Raw genomic sequence first — 20,784 nt, forward strand, 5'->3', positions numbered from 1 at the left:
ATCTTGGTCACAGCCAATGTGTGGCTGACTGTTGTTTTCATCAGGTTCACCTCTGTTTGCAATTCCTTAGATAATGTAGTTTCATATGCCTTCATATAACAACTTGGATAACATCCAAGTTTGTGCTGATATGTGGCAAATAGCATTTGTTCCAAGAAATGGCCATCTCAGAGAGAGAGGGAGAGAGAGAGAAAGAGAGAACCTACTTGCCCTGCAATGAAATTCAACAGCATTACCATAATTGAATCCCCATCATTAACATCCTGGGATATATCACACTGCATTAAGCATTTCAGTGCCAAGGCTGTTGGTGCAAGTTAAAGAACCATGCTGTGCCTCACTTCCTGACTCCTGCCCATGTACTCTCCATCACCAACAAGGCGCAAGTCAGGGATGTGAGTAATATTCTGCTCTTGGCAGGATAGCAAGTTCTGCAGCAACAAACAGGAAGCTTAGCACGATTGTGGATGAGGACAAAGCCGTTTGCTTGACCAGCTCGTCATCTATGAGTGTAAATGTCCACCCTATATTCAATTAGTCTTGTGTAGTTAACGGTTTACAGTTTATATGATACACTGAAGCAACCGGCTAAAACTTCACAGCGGAAACCTGCGAACTCCATCACTGCAAGGACCACAGCAACAGGTGGATAGAAACACTACTTATTCCCAAGGTGTATGCCATCCTGGCTTCTATACATATATCAACTTTCCATAATTCTTTGTATGTCAAATTCCTGAGACACACTTTGTAGCATTATGGGAACACCTTCACTTGAAACAACCACCACAACTTTCTTAACTGTAAATAGTTATGGGCAAAAATGCTAGCCTTGCTATTGACACCCATAGGTCGAAAATAACTTAAAAACAAGAATTTTCATATGATCTATTTTCAGTATAACCAATTTAATATAAATATTATATTATATATGTTTTGTTTTGTTTTTAGGAACACCAGTAGATGAATAAATGAACAAAAGCAAAGACTATTCGTCTATAGCCAAACTTTCCATCTTAGGAGTATAGAAGTTGTGTCTGAGAAGCTAAACTACAAAATATGCACGATGTGCATCTCAAAGTATTAATTTTGATACAGCAGCTTGCTGATAGCTTTACTGAATGGCCTCTGGCCTAGCTATCGACTTACTTTGCTTCTGACAGGCCTATCAATTTGAATGTAATAAATAACTCTATCTATCTAAAATAAGATCTTGAGTCAAGGGAAATTTCAACATTTTCCCTTTACTTGAATTGATTGGCCTAGCTTCTCTTTTGGATAATTAGGCTGGTGTGGAATCTATTTCTGAAAATGCACAAGCTCTGAGGTTTTCTGAGAGTAAACCAGAAATATTGCAATGTAAAGAAGCTGGTGATGTATCAAAGACTAACATCACTGGAAATTCCTGTTAGTTTTGATTAGTGTGAGGGATATAGATTTGTTGTGTTTTTGGACTCTTCTGTGCCATGGAGCTGTGTGTCTTGGTAAGCATTTGCCTGGCTGACTAGTTCCAAAAACACTCAAGTAGCTCAGTACCATTCAGGACAACACAGCCTGTTTGGCTCACCATCCAACACCTTAAACATTCATTCCCTTTACATTCAGCACTCAGTGATCATGAGATTATCTGTTTCTTTTGTCTCTGGCTATGGCTTCCCTTTTAAGTAGGGAGGTGCAGTACCTGAAGATAGATTTAAAAAAAAAACATCTCTTCCAGTTGATTTAATGAACATGAAATTCAGTTGTATTAAGTGTTAAGGACTAATTTTAATTTATGTGAGCAAAATGTTTTCCTATTGGAAAGCAGACAAGTGAGCTTTAGATCTGTTTGTGTTTCGGTCAGTTCCCACGATTTCTGTTGGCTTCCTAGGTTCAGTTTGAACTTTGGCTTTGATGCGTAATTTCTAAGTGTGATGCAGTACAACATCAAGGTAAATGGGGTGGAAATAATTATAATGGAAGTATTAGGATTCTCTTATGGTGTGTAGCTCAGTAGTAGTTGGTCGCTGTTTGAAATGCTTGTCTTTCCGTAGTACTGTCTGAGTATTTGATGGACCGATGCCAATAAAAAACAATAGAGCGTAAACCTTAAGAATTTAGAGCATATACTTGAATTGGACTTTCTAATTGCATTTTCAGCAGTCTCTAGTTTTTTTTTCATTCACCAGTATGTACATTTTAAGTCTTAATCTGTCTTTGCAATTTCTCTTCTGGTGGTGTTTCTCGACCTTGAATTTTTTGTTTGACTAAAAAGAGTTTTGCCCCAATTTCTGTTATTTTTCTCTAGATCTGGAATGGCTAATCACAATTAGTTTGATCTTCGATTTGAGTTTCCACACCTTTTTGAAGATACTGAAATTGCAGCGACAATCCCTATCACTGAGATCCTTGTCCACACCTCCCTTTTTCCTGCCTCTCTTACTTTTTCCTCCCTTTTATGAATGTCCTCAAACAGGTGTCCTGTGTGGTCCACTTTTTATGTCACACTTTTCTTTCCTGATGCGGTCCATGTTCATCAGAGATTGTTCATTGGCATACTTCAAACAAATTATTGCTTTTATAACCACAGCAGAGAGATTTGGTTGTGCCTCTCTGCCACTTTGATCGAACCCATGGCTTTCACCTGTATCTTCAGCTGCCTAAATGACAGCAAATCCTAGCTAAGCTCTATTGAAAAGAATTCAATAGCAAGCATTCTTCAATTACTCAGTATTTGTGCTTGTTTCCCTAAATTCTATCTACATCCTGATCTATGAGAAATCTCAGGCTAGGCCCATAGTTTAAGTCTTTCTCAGATACTGTACAGATACTCTGCTAGATCCTGAGCTCATTTTCCTAACTTGACCAGTGAAGTTGTTTTGTTGTCTCCAGAAAATTATTTCACTTGACCTGATCACTTGACCTAATTCACATTAGGCTGGAACATCTTATTGCTATTGTTGCTGATATTTGTTTTTGCACACATCATTAACTAACTGAAACAGTCGCAGTCCACAGATAGGGGATAGCCTATTTAGGACCGAGATGAGAAATGTCTTCAACCTGAGAATGATGCGCCTGTGGAATTTTAAGCCACAGAAAGCATTTTGAGGCTAAAACATGGAATGCTTTGAAGAAGGAGTTAGATATAGTTATTAGAGATAAAAAAATTCAAATGTATGGGGAGAAACCGGGAATAGGGTTTTAGGTTGAATGGTCCCCAATGATAAGTTGAATGGCAGAGCCGGCTTTAAGGGTTGAAAGGGTTTTCTATATTTCTAATCCAGAAAGCTGCGGATTTGTCTTTCTCCGTTGAGACATTTGTTTTTCCTTGACCTTCAGAGCTGCAGAGAGTCATGTATGAATTACAAATTTTAAGATCATAAAAATGCTGCTGAATTTGTCAAAGGCGCATGAAACCAGGAAGTCAAACACAGGAAGAGGCCAAAAGGGTGAAACCTTGGCCAAAGAAATGGATTTTACAAAACATCTGAAAAAATAAGCGAGAGAGAGACTGATGTGAGGATTTAGGAAGTTAATTCAAGGAAGTAGAACCTAGGCACCCAAAGAAAAGTATTGAGATGACTGTAACCTTCAAATGCACAAGAACACAGAAGAATGGTGAAGGGTGTAGGGGAAGTTACAAAATATGTGAAAGGGTGCCATCAGGGAAGAATTTGAATATAGAAATGAAAATTTTAAATTCAGGATATTGAACCTTGAGCCAACATGGACCAGTGAAAGCCAGTGATGGGCAAATATGACTTTGAATGGGAACATAGAGTTTTGGATGAGCTGTAGAGGGAAGAGAATTGGGTGGCGGGGTGGGGGGAGGGGGGGGGGGGCGGTGTGTGCGGTGGCCAGCCAGCTAATCATTCACATGAGTCAGTTTTAAGGTGACAATGATGTGAATGAGGGTTCCACAAATAAAGAAGCTTACATAGCAGCTGGAGATTCAATGTCAGAAAAGTCATCCAAAAGTGCAGAGAAGTTCACTGAGTTAAGACAACTGAGGATGTGCTGTCTGCATCCCTGTAAAAGCTGATATCGTTGCTTTGGATGATGAAGCCAATGGATAACATGTAAATAGACAACAAGTGAAGACCAAGTTGGAATCCTTAGATTCTGTGGAAAAAGTATGGCCAGTGGAGGTGTTTTGTCTACAATCATATTGTTAAAATTTGAACCAAACAAGGACAGTTTCACAGTTGGACAAGGGGCAAATGGCTTTGAAGGAGGATTCTGTGATATGTATTGCAAGTTCAAGGAACAATCATAATCAGCCGTTGAAATTGTTTGGTGCTGTGAGAGCAATAGAGACCTAATTGGAGGGATTTGAACAGCATCATGACTCTCATCCTCGATTGTAAAATTTTCCCATAATATTCTGCCTCTGTATCTTTGTAATTTTCTCCAATCAGATGACCTTGCAAATTTTCTTAACATTTTACTGCCACCAGTTAAGATCTTATTTCTCAGTTTTACCATTAACTTAAACGGTAGAAAGTTCAGTGCATTGTGCAAGCATATTAATGGCATCTGATTTAAAGTATTATTCTTCTTAAAGTTGCTGATGAAATTAAGTAAAATTTTACTTGTTCAAATTTCAAATATGTTTCATTTTGTTGAGACATTGACATCAGCATGATAAAACAAGTGGTGATAGTTAATTTTTCTATCCTGGAACTCTTTAATCAGAAAAGCAGTTGATCTAATCAGATACAATGCTGACCCAGGCCTAATTAAGAGTTTCCTTCTGAATGCATTGCAGTATTTCCAGTGAGGATTTTGTTTCTTTCCCTGAAACTGCTCTCGGTAAATCTGAATTTCAACACAATTTGCTGCAACCTTTTGAATAAGAAATTTTAAAAAAAAACATTTATTCAGATTTGCTAGTTTTAAAAATTTATCCCAGATATTTTAAAAAATACAACTCTAAGAATATTTGGACATATGTTCCTTGTGTTGGATGTAAAATAAAGAAGCGTCATATACATGACCATCTCTGACAGAAATTAATACCACAGAATCATAGAGTGAAATATATAGTTTTAATTTACTGTGTCATCACTTGCAGTCACTCACTAACAAGTATGATTGTCCACCCAGGAAATTCCATGGCACTGGTTCTGTGGGTTCTTGCTTGGCTGATGGGCCCTATCTTAATACAGCATCTCCAACCTCCTATTTGCAGTTTTTGGGAGGTGAAATTGGTTTTTGCTTTCTCAGGTTCCTTTTCTGCACTTTCTGTGACCAGTGGGTGCCCTTGAAGAATTGTATCCTCTCATAAAAGAGGTTCCTGCAAATCAGTTTCTTCTGAGCAAAGGTCCCCCAGGCATTGCTATTGATTGGCTTGAGGTAAACCTTCAAGGAGTCTTTGAAAACTTCGTCCTCCTCTTGTTCGAGTGCCTTCCTTGAGCTGGGCAAAGAAGATATGCTTTGGCAGTTGGCTCTCAGGCTGGTTTTGGGTGATCATGGCCTTGATTCTGGCGCTATTGGCTCCTTCAGCAATGCTGATATCATTACACGTGTCCTGTCAGCTAATGCAGAGAACCTTTCTCAAACAGTGCTCTCCAGTGCCTTGAGATGACATAGTCCTAGGTTTGGTGCCATGTAGAAAAGTTGGAAGGCTGACTGCCTGATATACAAGGTATTAATATGGATGTCACAATCCTTGAAAACCCTCATCCTTACGCATCTGAAGTTGATGGTTGTGGATTTGGATGGAGTTTTAGATTTCCACATTGATATCAGCCTTGGATGAGTGGTGGCTCCCAGGTAGCAGAAATGTTCCACATTTTGGGAGGATTTCTCCATTGACCTTACTGGAGGGATGGGCCAGAACTTGCCCTGAGACAGGTTGGTAAAGGATTAGAGTCGTCTTGAGGTTCAGGCTGAGACAAATCCCCTGAAAAGGCATTAAGCAAGGCTTAAAGATTCTCTTCCAAGACAGCAGAGATGACCTAATTTGCAGAATAAAGTTACACATGATGTTAATGTCTTTTGCTTAGAACCATGAAAATGGTACAGCATTGAAGACTGCCATTCCACCCAGCTTGTTCATGCCAACCCAAAGATATTCAAATGCCCTTTCTAATCACATCTTCCTGCACCTAAGGTGCAAATCCTGTTACTTACTAAAAGAGTTTAGAGTCTCTGCCTTCCCTACCAACTCAGGCAGAGAATTTCAAACACCCACCACCTGCTTTGTACAAAGGTTTTTCGTTGCGTCCCCTCTAGTCCATCTGCCACTTCGCTTGAATCTATGATCCCTGCCAAGGGACAGGTTCTTTCTGTCTAACCTATCTCTACCCTTCACAATTCTGTAGATTTGGATTATGTCATCCCTCAGCATTTTCTGTTCCAAGGAATACCACCCCAACCTTCCCATGTAGCTACAATTTTCTAGCCTTAGTAACATTCTACTAAATCTTGTCTACTCTCTCTCCAGAGCAATTATGCCCTTTCTATAACTTGGTGACCAGAACTGCGCACAGTGTGGCATCACTGGTGTCTTATATAGTTTTGTCATTATATCCCTTCTTGGATATCAACTGGTTGAAGTTGAAAAGTTTTCCATGCATTCTCTAGATATTGAGCATATTGCTGGAAGGCTTGTTGTTGGCAAGATGAAAGGTAATGGCATTGAAGACAGTGGAAGAGATGGGGTGCTTGACTCTTGCCTTGATCTTAAAATATTCTGACATATCACCAATGGTGATGCCAGTCATCAATGTCTTGTTGTGGAGGAGATGGTGGATATTGATGAATTTCTCTGGACAGTAGCCTTTGAGAGCAGCATTCATGGCACTTTCTGATTTGAGTGAGTCAGTGAAGGCCAAGTAAAGTGGCTGGTATTTGAAAAAAATCTACAAACATAGAACAGTACAGCACAGGAGTAGGCCTTTCAGCGTCGACCTTGAAGCCACTCTAAACTAATCCCATCTGCCTGCACATGGTTTGTATCCCTGTATTCCCAGCCTGTTCATATTGTTGCCAGCATTTCTCTTAGAATTGTCAGGTAATGAAAATCATGCCCGAAGTTCTACAGTTAGTGTAAAATTGCACTGGCTTTGCAGAAGGTTTATTAAGACACTGGGACAAAGTGCCTATTGAGGATTTGGGTGATGGTCTTCCTAGCAATGGAGAGTAGGTTAATTCCTTGGCAGTTCTCAGAGTCCACTTCATCATGTTTCTTGAAAATGGTGCCCTTGGCATTATCCCTGAGATCACTGGGATTTCTTCTTTGTCCCAGATTTTCAGGAAAAGTCAATAGACATTTATTTTAAAATGAATAAGAGTTGTATTGCACAGCTAGTTGAGATGATACTGTGGTTTTTCTTTGTTTCTGAACCAATTTAGGCATTATTCTTGACTTCCTACATGTCAGTGTTTTGGTGTAATGGAATCTGATTATATTGCATGGCAACATCAGATGTCTGCTATGTCTTTTTCTCTGCATCCCAGATACTTGTATGGGTTTGAAGAATACTGCCGCGCAGCTGACCTTCGCTTCAGGACTATTCATCATATGGAACCTATTAGAAAACCAGTGGAGATAGACGAGAAGAATGGGACATGTGGTACAAAGCAAGCAGCTACCATGTTAGATGATGAAAAAAGCGATGACACTGAAAATGAGAAAGAGGAAAAAGAAGTACGATCTCCAAGAGTAAGTAGTTCTCTACCTTGAAACCAATTGCAGTGGTGCTTTGAGAACATTGTGAAAGTTAAACATTGAATTTTCTTTGCTATTTTCTATGCAGCATCAATATTGCTTCAGAGTCATCAGCTAATTTACAGTTTCAAATGAAGATCACAGTGGTGTTGCTGCATACCTTTTATATTTTGCCTGAAAGTATTATGGTATTATTGTTGTGAATTGTATGAAAATGCTTAATGTGATCTGGATTTAAGTGAAGGCTGTGGGATAGTGACAGTATTAATAATCTAGAGTCTAACACTAATACTATGGTGTCATAGGTTCAAATTCCACTGGCGACTGACAGAATTTAAACTCACTTAACAAATCTGGAACATTAAACTAGTCGAAGTAAAATGATCAAACCATTGTCATTAAAATCTACCTGGTCTGACCTGCATAGATCCACAGCAGTGTGGTTGACCCTTAATTGACTTCTGGAATGGCCTCGTAAATTGCTCAATTCATGGGCAGTTTAGGGAAGGGCAATAAATCTGGCTTTGCCAACAATGCCCACATCTCAAGAAAGGCTGCTGGAAAAAAGCTGTCTTTCCGATCATGGATTTAGTCTGATCAGTCTCCACAGGGAAAAGAAAATTCACAGTTCATGTAAAATATTTTAGATAACACTAACCACCTTGTGGTAACTGTTTTGAATTTACTTAGCTGCATAGTACATGGCAAAATAAAAACCATAACTTACAATCTATCAATAATATTCTGCGCACACAAGATAAATTACAAATGACATCATTGACCATTACAATTACAAATTGACATTACAGACCAGTCAGTCTTAAGTCTGTGGTCAGCAAGGTTTTGGAAAGAATTCTGAGGGATAGGATTTATGACTATTTGGAAAAGCATAGCGTGATTAAAGGGAGTCAGCACGGCTTTGTGAGGGGCAGGTCATGCCTCTCAAATCTTATTGAGTTCTTTGAGGAGGTCATGAGACAAGTTGATGAGGGTTGAGCAGTGGATGTGGTGTACATGGACTTCAGCAAGGCATTTGATGAGGTTCCCCACGGCAGGCTCATTCATAAAGTCAGGAGGATGGGATACAGGGCGATTTGGCTGTCTGGATTCAGAATTGGTTGGCTGACAGGAGGCAGAGAGTGGTTGTAGATGGTAAGTATTCTGCCTGGAGGTCAGTGCTGAGTGGTGTCTCGCAGGGCTCTGTTCTTGAGCCTCTGCTCTGTAGTTTTTATAAATGACTTGGATGAGGAGGTTGAGGGGTGGGTTAGTATGTTTGCTGATGACACAAAGGTTGGAGGTGCCGTTGATAGTATCGAGGGCTATTGCAAGCTTCAGCGAGATAGTGACAGTATGCAGAGCTGGGCTGAGAAATATCAGATGGAGTTCAACCTGGATAAGTGCGAGGTGATGCATTTTGGAAGGTCGAACTTAAATACTGAATATAGGATTAAAGGCAGGATTCTCGGCAGTGTGGAGGAACAGCGGGATCTTGGTGTTCAAGTGCATGGCTCCCTCAAAGTTGCCACCCAAGTGGATAAGGTTGTTAAGAAAGCATATGGTGTTTTGGCTTTCATTAACCGGGGGATCGAGTATAAGAGCCATGAGGTTATGCTGCAGCTGTACAAAACCCTGGTGAGACCACACTTGGAATATTGTGTCCAGTTCTGGTCGCCCGATTATAGGAAAGATGTGGTGGCTTTGGAGAGGGTGCAAAGGAGGTTTACCAGGATGCTGCCTGGACTGGAGGGCTTGTCTTACGAAGAGAGGTTGACTGAGCTCGGACTTTTCTCTCTGGAGAGAAGGAAGAAGAGAGGTGACCTGATCGAGGTGTACAAGGTAATGAGAGGCATAGATAGAGTCGATAGCCAGAGACTTTTCCCCAAGGCAGGATTGACTGCCACGAGGGGTCATAGTTTTAAGGTGTTAGGAGAAAGGTGTAGAGGAGACGTCAGAGGGAGGTTCTTCACCCAGAGAGTTGTGAGCGCATGGAATAGTTTGCCAGTGGTAGTCGTGGAAGCGGAGTCATTAGTGACATTTAAGCGACTGCTGGACATGCACGTGGACAACAGTGAATTGAGGGGAATGTAGGTTATGTTGTTTTATTTTTGGATTAGGATTATTCCACGGCACAACATTATGGGCCGAAGGGCCTGTACTGTGCTGTACTTTGCTATGTTCTATGTTCTATGAAAGAGATCAAGACATGTTAATCCCTTGAAAACTGGCCAACAATCGAAGAACTTTTCTTGTTTCTGTGAATTGGATACTTCTATACTACCTATTGGCTGACTCAAGAACTGTAGCCTGGAGACCTGAAAGGCAATTACCTTTGAAATAGAATTTTGCATGAATGGCACAGTAAACTTTCAAATTTTGTATCCTATCATAAGAACTGATGAAATTTGCGGTAAAATGTTGCTTCGATGTTTCATCTCCTGATCACTATTCAGTATATCGTTACTATCTGTTAGAGTAAGTGCTTATGGATTTTACTCATTATGTTACTGGAGGAGCTCTCAAGATATTGTTGAAAAGGATGGAATTAACAAAATCTACAGAATGCACTGATTGCAATAAGAAAAATGTTGAAATAAGAATCTGTTTGCGAGAAACTCAAAACGTCCTATGACTGTGCATTTAGATCTTTGAATCACATCTTGGGAGACGATATGTCTGTTTTTGTAATGAGCGATGTCTTCTGTCTAACACCACCTCAACTGCAATGTGTTACTGGTACTTTAGATTTCTAAAACGTGAGGAGCTCAATATGAACCTACAATGACAGCAATTGTGTAAAATGCTGTTACTTTCTGCCATATTTATTCCCAAACAACACTGACTACTACCAATCCAGTTTCTTGACAACACATTTTGTAGACATTTCAAATCCTTTTTGAGTTCCTGACGTCTGCTTGTTGAATGTTGTGTTTAACAGTATGACAACATTAAGTACGAATGGCTTGATCATCAGGATGCATATTTCAATGATTCCTAAGCATATATGACAGAAGTATGATGTTTGAAGAGCTTTATTGACCTGACCTGTTTTAAAATGTACCCAGCTGTTATAGAAAACTGAATATTTTTGCTAAATACCACTGCTATTTTAATTTTAATTTGAAGCTTGAGTTTAGCTAAACTATCTTACTTTAGGGTCGGAGGAGAAATGCAACACCAGCCAAAAAAGAAGTCAAAGAAATAAAAGAAAAGATGAATGAAGAAACTAATAATGAAAACAAAGAAGTTAAGGAGGATTCCAAGAAACAGGAAAAGGAGGCAGACACAGGGCAGTTGAAAAATGAGTCCACGCCCAAAAACAGAGCAGAGAAGATCAAGAAAGAAGAGTCTGAAAAAGATTCTGAGGAAGAGGATGAAGGTGGTGATGATGCAGAAGAGGACCACGAGGATTTACAAAAGAGGTATGTATTTCATTTTTTTAAAAAATAAGAGCCTTATTATATAGCACTGTTAATTTTGCATATAATTTGTAAATAAAAACCAGGTGTTATGCAAATAATCCTCCATGTAACAAGATGTGTAGTTTACGAACAGTGCTCGGGTCGTATAAGTGTGATAGAGAATTTATGCTTTACAGAACACAAAATGCTGCTTGAATCTCCCTGAAGTTAAATGGGTATTCTTGCTGAAAATAATAGAAAATACATAGTAATATTTACTGAAGGCAAGGTTTAAATGATTAGACAAACAAGGAAAAAAAACTTTTACAACTTTTCACATCTTCAGAACGTCCCACGAATTTCTTTAATGCCAACAGAATGTTGCAGCCAGTTTATATGGTCCCACAAATGATGGTTACAGTTTACATCTGCATCTGATTTGGCAGTGTTTATAGGATACATTTTCTAAGAAACAAATGCACTGAGGATGATACATGGTGCTGAGACTTGTTTCATTGCACACATTCTTGATGAAATTTAGACATTTTCTGATCCAGATGGCTCAGTATGCAAGTATGGATGGTACATTTAGCAATGCTGCCATAGAGAAGATCCACAATAAACTTAGTGTAATTTCTAAAACTTCTTAATAGCTCTGTCTCTTAATTCTTATTTTTTTTTCTTTATTGCTTGTTTTCTCATGAAAAAGGGAAGAGATTGAAAATAAAGAGGAGGAAGACGATGAGGAGGAGGAGGAGGAAGAGGAGGAGGAAGGTGATGATGAATTTGAAAGATTTCCTTCTGGAACCAAGGTTAAAGTAAAATATGGACGTGGAAAGAATCAGAAAATCTATGAAGCCAATATTAGAAACTCTGAAGTTGATGATGGAGAGGTTGTCTATTTAGTACATTACTATGGTTGGAATACAAGGTAAGAGTTGTCTTGACAAACTGTTGCTATTATTGCACTGACTCTGTCTATTTGTTTGGCTACTATTTGTTTTCAAAAATAATTTCAAATAACAAAACTTGATTGTACAAAATGATGGCCATCAGAACTACAGATCCAAAAATGCAATACTGTTTCTCTATTTTTTAAATAAGGTAGTACATGTTTCTTTTTATCTCGAGTCTAAATTTTTTTAAGGAAATGTCGTGAAATGGCAGGTCTTCCTGTCGTCACATTGTTATACAATTACGTCAGAAACTCAGTTGCTGGAATATTGCAGGAAAAATATGTAAGCAGTCACATCTAATGAAAGTTCTGAATGTGGTCTATGATTAAGGCTCTCCTTAAACATGATGATTAAACTGTGAAGACATCAGATCAACATTGTACACATCCGGCACAGCATATTAGAAAAATGAATGCAATCAATTTTCAATTTTTAGTTTTTCAATTTTTAGTGCACTGAGACCATAAAGCAGAAAGTTCATTTCGATCTCACTGAGGAGAAATATAAATGTATTGTCATTTTTAGAAATATCCAGGTTCTAATACACCTCAAGTTGTTGGTTGAGTTTTTTAACTTGTTCATAATTTGCATAAATAAATTGGGCATATGTCATTTACAGATTTCTTCCATCTATTGCATTGAAAATCTGCATTTAGGTCATCATTTTGATGGACGCTTTCAAGAAAATTGAGACCATTCTGGCTACTTATATTACCATGCTTTTTTTTTCACAGTTTTGTCCAGGCAAGTTAATTCGGGAAAAATGGATGTAGTCCATTTACATTCCTTTTTGGGTTTTTGTTTGGTTCCTACGGACACCTTTACTTCCATGTTTGGCCTGTTTGGTGCTATGTTTTAATTCTGGATTTGGATGGGTAATAGGCAAGGTGCCTTTTTTTAAAAAAAAAAGGTCTTTGGGATTTAATGTTGCAAATGAGGCCAACATTATTGTCCAACCCATCCTAATTAAGGAAAATGTTGCAGTCGGAACGTTCAAGGAACAATCTAGCCTTGAAAAAAGGACCAAAAAGTGTCCAAAATGTACATAGCTGTATGTAGTTAAGCACTCATCATATTGTGGTGAAGATGTTTAAGGAACAAATTTGTAGGGAAATTACAAGCGCAAGAGTTATAATACTAACAACGGGGAGGTTTTAATGACATGAGTATAAACTGGGATAATACTCATGTAAAGGACAAGAGTTGCAAGAGCATGTAGGAAGAGAATTTTTCACAATGGTATGTTTCAAGTCCAACAAGACAGAAGGCATTGTACCTCATTCTTGGAAATAAGATGGGTCAAGCGGTTCACGTGTTGGTGGAAGATTTGGGGTTGGTAACCATTTTGGGGTTTAGGTTAACTATGGAAAAGGACAATGAACAATTCAAAGTAAGAAATATTAATTGAGGGAAAAACCAACATCAACAGGGTAAAAATGGATCTGACCCAGATAAATTAGAAACAAGGTTTTGTAGATCGAACTATAACGGAACAGTGGTCACCTTTTAAAGCAGTGTTAGTTTGGGTTTTAGTGAGGCTTTATTCACGAAAAGTGATTGGTAGGATAAGCAAATCTAGAGCTTTCTGAATAATAGAAGAGATAGAGATTAAGGTGAAGGAGAAAGAGTGTACTTTTGACAGATATCAGGTTGATAAACAATTGAAAACTAGACTAAGTATAGACTAAGGTTCAGAAGAGCTGTTGTGGCATAGTGGTAATGTCCCAATCTTTGAGCCACAAGGTCTGGGTTCAAATCCCTCTTGCTCCACAAGTAAGCCATAACACACCTGAATGGGTTGCCAACCAGAGGATTTAAGGTAGCTGATAAAAGGCACAACAGTGTCAGTAGTGTCGGTTTAGGATGTGAAACGCACTGTTTGTGGTGGAGGCAGGTTCAGCCAAAAGTTTCAAAAAGGAATTGGATCGTTATTTGAAATTGAAAAATGTGCACAGCTATTAAGAGAAAATGGGTTGTGATGAATTTGATGAATTGCTCATGCCAAGAGCTGTCATAGACAGGGTGTGTGATTTCTCCTTGTGCTGGAAATGTTGTATGATTCTATGAATTAGGAAGTTGGTGTTCTCCTTTTCCAATAGTGCAGTTCTTTGCATTGATCTTTCAAATCAATTTGTTTCCCATGCATTAATTGGCATCGTTGTTTTTCAAGCCATCTGACTGGATATAGGTGAACTCCAACTTGAGCAAAAAATAAACCTTGTTAGATGTGGAAAGAGGGTATCTATGCAAAATAAAAGCTAATTTATATGGCTAGCTCTGGGGTATGTTGCTTATGTTTGTCTCAGCTTTGATGCCAAACTTCGACTTGAGTAGGTTTCTTGTTTTGCTTATAGTTTGACTTGAAGTTACTTTGTTGCTATCTTGGGGAGTTTGTTGAGCATTTGTCTAGTTGTAAATGGTTTGATTTATCTGGACTTTTTTTTGCAACACAACTGTTCATATTTGCTTTTAGTCATGTTTGGAGATATGCTGCATTGTTTTTGTTTTTTAATTGGAATTCTTTCTTTAAATGGAATTATTTTCACATTAAGTATTTTGTCAAGATTCTGACCTGCCCATTTCTAAAAGCTGCATTTGATTAAAATGTTGGGAAGTTTTGAAAAGCATAAGATGTCCCATTTCTTTCAGGTATGATGAATGGGTAAAAGGAGATAGAATTCTCTGGCCTTCAGAAAGAGGCGCGCCAAAGGGAAAACACAGAAGAAAATTAAAGGTACCAAATAAGTTGGATTTTTATACACTAATTCTTGACATGTTGTTTGCATCATAAAGTAGGAAACTCAATTATGTTGATAAGGCGGATAACCCATGTAGGCCAAATGTTCAATGGCTGTTAATGGTTGTAAAATTGCATTCTACCATGTATTTGAGGGATTGTCCAATAAAACACTCATGGGGATTTTGTTTTCTTTGCAAATACCAGTGTTTGGGATAGAAACCGAAATGCTGGAGAGACTCAGCAAGTCTAGCAGCATCAGTGAAGAAAGAGAGCGGAGTTCATGCTTTGAGTCCATGTGACTAATTTTTGGAAGAAGAATCATTTTGATTTGAAACATTAGTTTTGTTTCTCTCACCAAAGATGCTGCCAGACCTGCTGAATTTCTCCAGCACTTTTTTTGTTATTTCAGATCTCCATAATTTGCAGCTCTTGGCATTTATTCTTACTCCCTCACAGGAAGTATGAAAATAGGATTTTGCTTTTCTGTTACGTAGTTGATATGTACCCGCCTTTAATCCATATTATGTTATCTTTCTAGACTTTTTGCCAAGTTCTATCAAATTGACTTTTAATCTGACATAGTTAAAGGATTTAAAGCAGTCACTTAAAATAGTTCCATCATAGTAGGTGTATATATAAAATACATATGAAATATGTGGTATCTACTACAAATTTGAATTGCATCCAAATTATAGCTCAATTAATTTGGTGGTCCAAAGTAGGAGCATTAAATTGAGAAGTGGTGACACTTTTGCATTTTCAAATCCATAAAATAGACTGACTGAAAATTTGATATAATGAAATGAAAATTAAGTGAGTTCTATGAAGACCATGGAGTACATCTCATTAGTGTGACAGTCATGCAAAGATTAAATCCTACACCCTTGATCTCTCAGAAAGTAGTTTTAACAGAGCCCATTCCACTTTCTTGTATAACAAAGTGTGAAGCTAGATGAACACAGCAGGCCAAGCAGCATCTCAGGAGCACAAAAGCTGACGTTTCAGGCCGCGACCCTTCATCAGAGAGCTCACTGATGAAGGCCTTGGCCCGAAACGTCAGCTTTTGTGCTCCTGAGATGCTGCTTGGCCTGCTGTGTTCATCCAGCATCACACTTTGTTATCTTGGATTCTCCACCATCTGCAGTTCCCATTATCTCTGACCACTTTCTTATAGGCATGATTTTCAAGACAAAATTGCTCAAGTTTCAATAGAGATGAATGTGGGAATTGAAATAGTTAAAATTGATCGAGATACAGGTGTTTGTACAAATTAAAAAGATGCTACACTATCTAATTGTTTTGTATCACGGGCTGTAACTTGGTGGGTTCATCACACACCATGATGACAACAAGTCCTTTGTGCAGTTCTGATCAACACTGAAAATAAACAGGGGTGATGAGCAAATTTGCCCCACAATCCCCATATCAACCTTGGAAATTCACTAACTGGGGCATCCAGTTGGATAAATGTCACTCCATAAACAAAAAAAGGAAATACTGACAAATCACTCCTTCAATTACAAGCTGCTCTGGCTTAGACTTAGGAAAAGGCTATCACAAATAAAATTCAACAAAGAAACAAACTGAATGGAGAAGATGCAAGTAGTGCATATAGATTCCAGCACAGGAAGCTATCAGGAAATTGATGATTGGGAGAGGTAGAAGGAGCAAGAGCCAGAAGCTGAGATCCAGAATTGGGGGCCAAAGACTGGGGTCAGGAGAAACCTTGTTGTCGATAACAGAATGACGATTGGGTAGCCACCTTTTTACTGAGGTTGCTGTCTGCCTGCTGGGACTGGGAGGATTGCAGGAATGCTTCAGGAGGAATATGGCTCGTGGTTATGGGTGCGGGGTGAAATGAGACTCTGGGAAACTGGGAACTGCGTAGGAAATGGGGGATGGTGAGAATATTGCAAGGGCTTTAGGCGAGGACAGCAACAGGCGATTCAGGAGAAACTGCAAGTATGTTGAGAGGACGGGACAGAATGACTCAGGACAAATGAGGCTAGGTGAAGCCAGAAGATGACGTGCTTGAGAGGGAACTGAGAGAGAGTGGGGAGGTTAGGAGGTAAGCTGGAAGTGAGTAGGGGGGAACGGGGGTTGGAAGGGATCTGGAGACTGGGGGAAATGGACAGGCTGCAGGGATTGGGGTAAAGAGAGGGAAGCTGTAAAGAAGAAGGAACAGTTTCAATGAAAATACATGGGTAAGTAGGAGTTAGGAAACCTTGAAATTGCTGAGATGATGAATTATTTACAAGTGAATATAGTATCTGTAGTTTAAGGTTGGATATGTTCAGGAGCTATCTGGGGTGAAATGTAGGAGTTTATTATTGTAATGAACAATATGTTAGTTATTCCCTTCAAATGCAAAACCTAGATTTGCAATACAGTGGAAAGAAAGGAACTGCCTGGTTAAAATATTCCAGTTTCACACATGTGCAATAGAAATACTGACTGTGACCTCCCTAGTCTGCCGAAGGTGTGTTTCAGTTGATGACTTTGTGTGCAGAAGTAGCAGCAGCTGTTTTTGTTTCTAACCTATGCATGTTGACTTGTCCCACATTAAATACTGTTACACAGGAGATTAATAGTTGCGTTGTGTGTCTTGACTTGAGAAAGGCACGCTCCTGTGCTCTGTAGTACTGTTCTATGTTAAGTTTGATGAGATTGATAGTTATTGAGGATAACGATCAATTTTTCTAATCCTACTTCTAAGAATCTTGATAACCTATTTGTCAACACAGACACAGAGGGGAATGTTACACCTCAGAAAGGTAGCCCCTGAAATTCAGGCCTTCAAGAGGAGCCGTTAAAAAGGTGACCTGTTTAAGAGTATAAGAAATAGGAGCAGGAGGAGGATAAGCATTGCTCTGCCATCCAATAAGGTTATAGTTGATCTGCCCAGGTTTCAACTCCTCATAAATTAACTTATTGAGAAGGTGGAAATTTCTAGCATGTAGCAACTAGAGACATGGAAAAAAAAAAGCATCTCCAGAAGGCCATTTGACCCATCATGCCCACTCTATTTCAGTTATCTATTGCAAATTGCCTGTCTTTTCCTCATATCCCTGCGCACTATTTCTATGCTCGGTGAACCTACCTCCACCACATGTGCAGGCAATACTAATAACTTGGTATGTGAAAAAGCTTTTTCTTACATCATATTTGTTTCTTTTGCGTGTCACTTTAAATTTATGCTCTCATTCTCATTTCTTTTATGAACAGGAGCAGTTTCTCCCTGTCTACTCTGTCTAGTCTGCTCATGACTTTAAAAACCTCAACTAAATCTCCTTTCCACCTTCTTTCCAAGGAGAACAGTATGATTTCTTCAATTTATCTTCAAACTGAAGTTTCTTATTCTAGGCACCAATTTATAAGTTGCTTCTTCATTCTCTCAATGTATTTGCACCTTTGCTACAATGTGTGCCACAACTGTATACACTACAAGAAGGTTTAAGAATATAGCAGAAAACATGCACCGAAGAGACCATTTGATTTGTTTATGTATGCTTTTATTCAAAAACAATTAATCCTCAGTTTGTGCTACATTTTTTTCAGTCCACTGCTCCAGTCCTGGTCAGATAAGATTGTGGGTTCAAGCCCAGTTAAAACTTTGTCAGCTGAGCTTACGTTATTGATCTTAACACCTGAGGATGTACTTGTTGCTAACCTATTAGCTTTCTGGTAAGATGTTAAAGTGAGGTCATGAGGCATTGTGCTAAGTTTGCAGATGACCTAAAGATAGGTAGAGGGACAGATAGTGTTGAGGAAGAGGGGAGGCTGTGGAAAGACTTGGACATGCTAGGAGAGTAGGCAAAGAAATGGCAGATGGAATATAGTGTGGGAAAGTGTGAGGTTATGCACTTGGGTAGCAAGAGTAGGGACTTATTTTATACATGGAAAAAAGCTGAAGCACAAAGGGACTTAGGAGTCCAACTTGAGGATTCTCTTAAAGTTAATGTGTGGGTTCAGTTGGCAGTTCGGAAAGCAAATTCAAGAAAGCTGGGATGCAAAAGCAGGGATGCATTGCTGAGGTTGTATAAAACTCTGGTCAGTCCACTTTTGGAACATTATCAGAAGTTTTGGGCTCAATATTTAAGCAAAGTTGTCTTTGTGGAATCCATGGGAGGTTTGCAAGAAGGGCTTGTCATATGAGAGGAGGCTGAGGACTCTGCGTATGTAATTGATAAAACTTAGAAAGGGGAGGAGGGCATCTCATTGGAACTTAGAGAATACTGAGAGGATTGGATAGACTGGACATGGAGGAGATGTTTCCACTAGGAGGAGAGACTATGCGCAGCCTCAAAGAAGATATGATACTTTAGAACTGAGATGAGGGGGAATTTCTTCAGCCAGATGATGGCAAATCTGTGGAATACATTGCCACAGAAGGCTGTAGAGGCCAAGTCATTGAGTGTATTTAAGGCAGTGATAGATTGGTTCTTGAGTAGTAAAGGGATCAAAGTTTATGGGGGTGAGAGAATGGGCTTGAGAAACATATTAGCCATGATCAAATTTTGGTGCAGACTCAATGGGCTGAACAGCCTAATTCTGCTCATTTATCTTATGGTCTTATGTATGCCTTAAGTTATTCTAAAACACCTACTGGAAGAACATTGACAACCACTGACAACTGAGAAAAGTACTCCCATAAATAATCCTCATCCGCCAAAGGCAATCATGTACTTTGGTAAGAAGAACGTTGAAAGATATAAAATACGGGATACAATTCAACAGAGCATACTGGAGCAGGTACATATGTGGACAGCTTGTTGAAGGTATCAGGACACATGGAGAGAGTAGTTAATACAGCATATATTTATTTATTGATGGGACCATGGAATATAAAAGCAAGGAGGTATGGTTGAACTTGTGCAAAGACACTTGTTGGACCTCATTGGGAGTGTTCTGTACAGTTGAGGAAACCACATAGGAAAGATGTGAACATATTACAGAGAGTGCAGAAATGATTTAAAAATATGATTTCAGGAATGAGAAACTTCAGTGGCGAATATAGATTGAAGAAGTTGGGGCTGTTCTATTTGGAGAGAAGAAAGCTGAGAGGAGAATTGAAAGTGGAATAGAAAGAGTAAATGGGAAGAAGATGTTCCCTCTTGTGAAACGAGGATGAACAAGCGGGGATGGATTTCAAGTCTTAAAACAAAAGAAGTAAGGGCAATGTGAGAAAAAGAACTTTGTATATGGAACACAGAGAATGGAACTGTGGTGGAGGCAGCTTCAATGAGGCATTTAAGAGATATGATTGTTTGAATAGAAATAGTGTGCAAAATTATTGGGGGGAAAATGCAGGAGATTGTCAATAATGGGGTTTAAAAAGCTCGTGCAGGCCTAGTGCGCCAAATGGCCCCTTTCCATGCAGTACTGATTGTGTGGCTTAAAATTCCATTCGTAATTAAACTTCCTCATCTTTCACTTCTTAAAGTATTTATAAAAGAATCCGGGGTAGTTTATAGAAATCACTGCAACAAAGAGTCATCGAGGTAGCTAACGTAGGCAAATCCAGACAATGGATGCAATGCCGAAAGGTCGGAGTTAGATTTTAAACAATGGCATATACGCGTTGAGTAGAATGCCTTCTTGGATTGCTGTAAATACTATGTGTTGCAGATAGACTTTCACTTCTGGCATAATATTTTACTCTGTTTTCAAATCAACTGACTTGATTTCATGTACTTCCTTCATTTGATTCTTTGGATATTAAAATATGATACCTTTTTAAACAAACGCAGCAAATCCTGTTTACTGTACTCATCGATCTGCATTGGTTCCTAGTTCTCCAGCATTCTAAATTTAAAGCTTTTAGCCTTTTTTGGATTCGTGACCTCCAGCTCAACATTTTTGAGATTTCTGCACTCATCATTCAGGTGTTGTGCACATCCATTGTACATATCTCTCCACTGTTGGTGATTGTACCTTCAGCTGTCAAAGTCCTAAGCTATGAAATTCCTTCCTGTCTCTGTCTCCTTTAGGATATCCCATAAAAGCTGTCCTTTTCAGAAAACTTTTAGTCAC

At 38.9% G+C, this 20,784-nt stretch overlaps 1 protein-coding gene across 4 annotated transcripts in view; it reads left to right on the forward strand.

The window, feature by feature from the left end:
- Positions 1-20,784, forward strand: part of arid4a (AT-rich interactive domain 4A) — a 158,264-nt gene that overhangs the window by 120,377 nt on the left and 17,103 nt on the right. For all 4 annotated transcript variants that reach the window (XM_059649181.1, XM_048537714.2, XM_048537716.2 and 1 more), the window contains exons 15-18: positions 7,447-7,651; positions 10,811-11,076; positions 11,765-11,986; positions 14,661-14,745. In XM_059649181.1, the coding sequence (XP_059505164.1) occupies positions 7,447-7,651; positions 10,811-11,076; positions 11,765-11,986; positions 14,661-14,745 (778 nt within the window). The remainder of the gene's footprint in view (positions 1-7,446; positions 7,652-10,810; positions 11,077-11,764; positions 11,987-14,660; positions 14,746-20,784) is intronic.

This window comes from Stegostoma tigrinum, chromosome 10 (assembly GCF_030684315.1).
Source record: "Stegostoma tigrinum isolate sSteTig4 chromosome 10, sSteTig4.hap1, whole genome shotgun sequence".
Classification (NCBI taxonomy): Eukaryota; Metazoa; Chordata; class Chondrichthyes; order Orectolobiformes; family Stegostomatidae; genus Stegostoma; species Stegostoma tigrinum.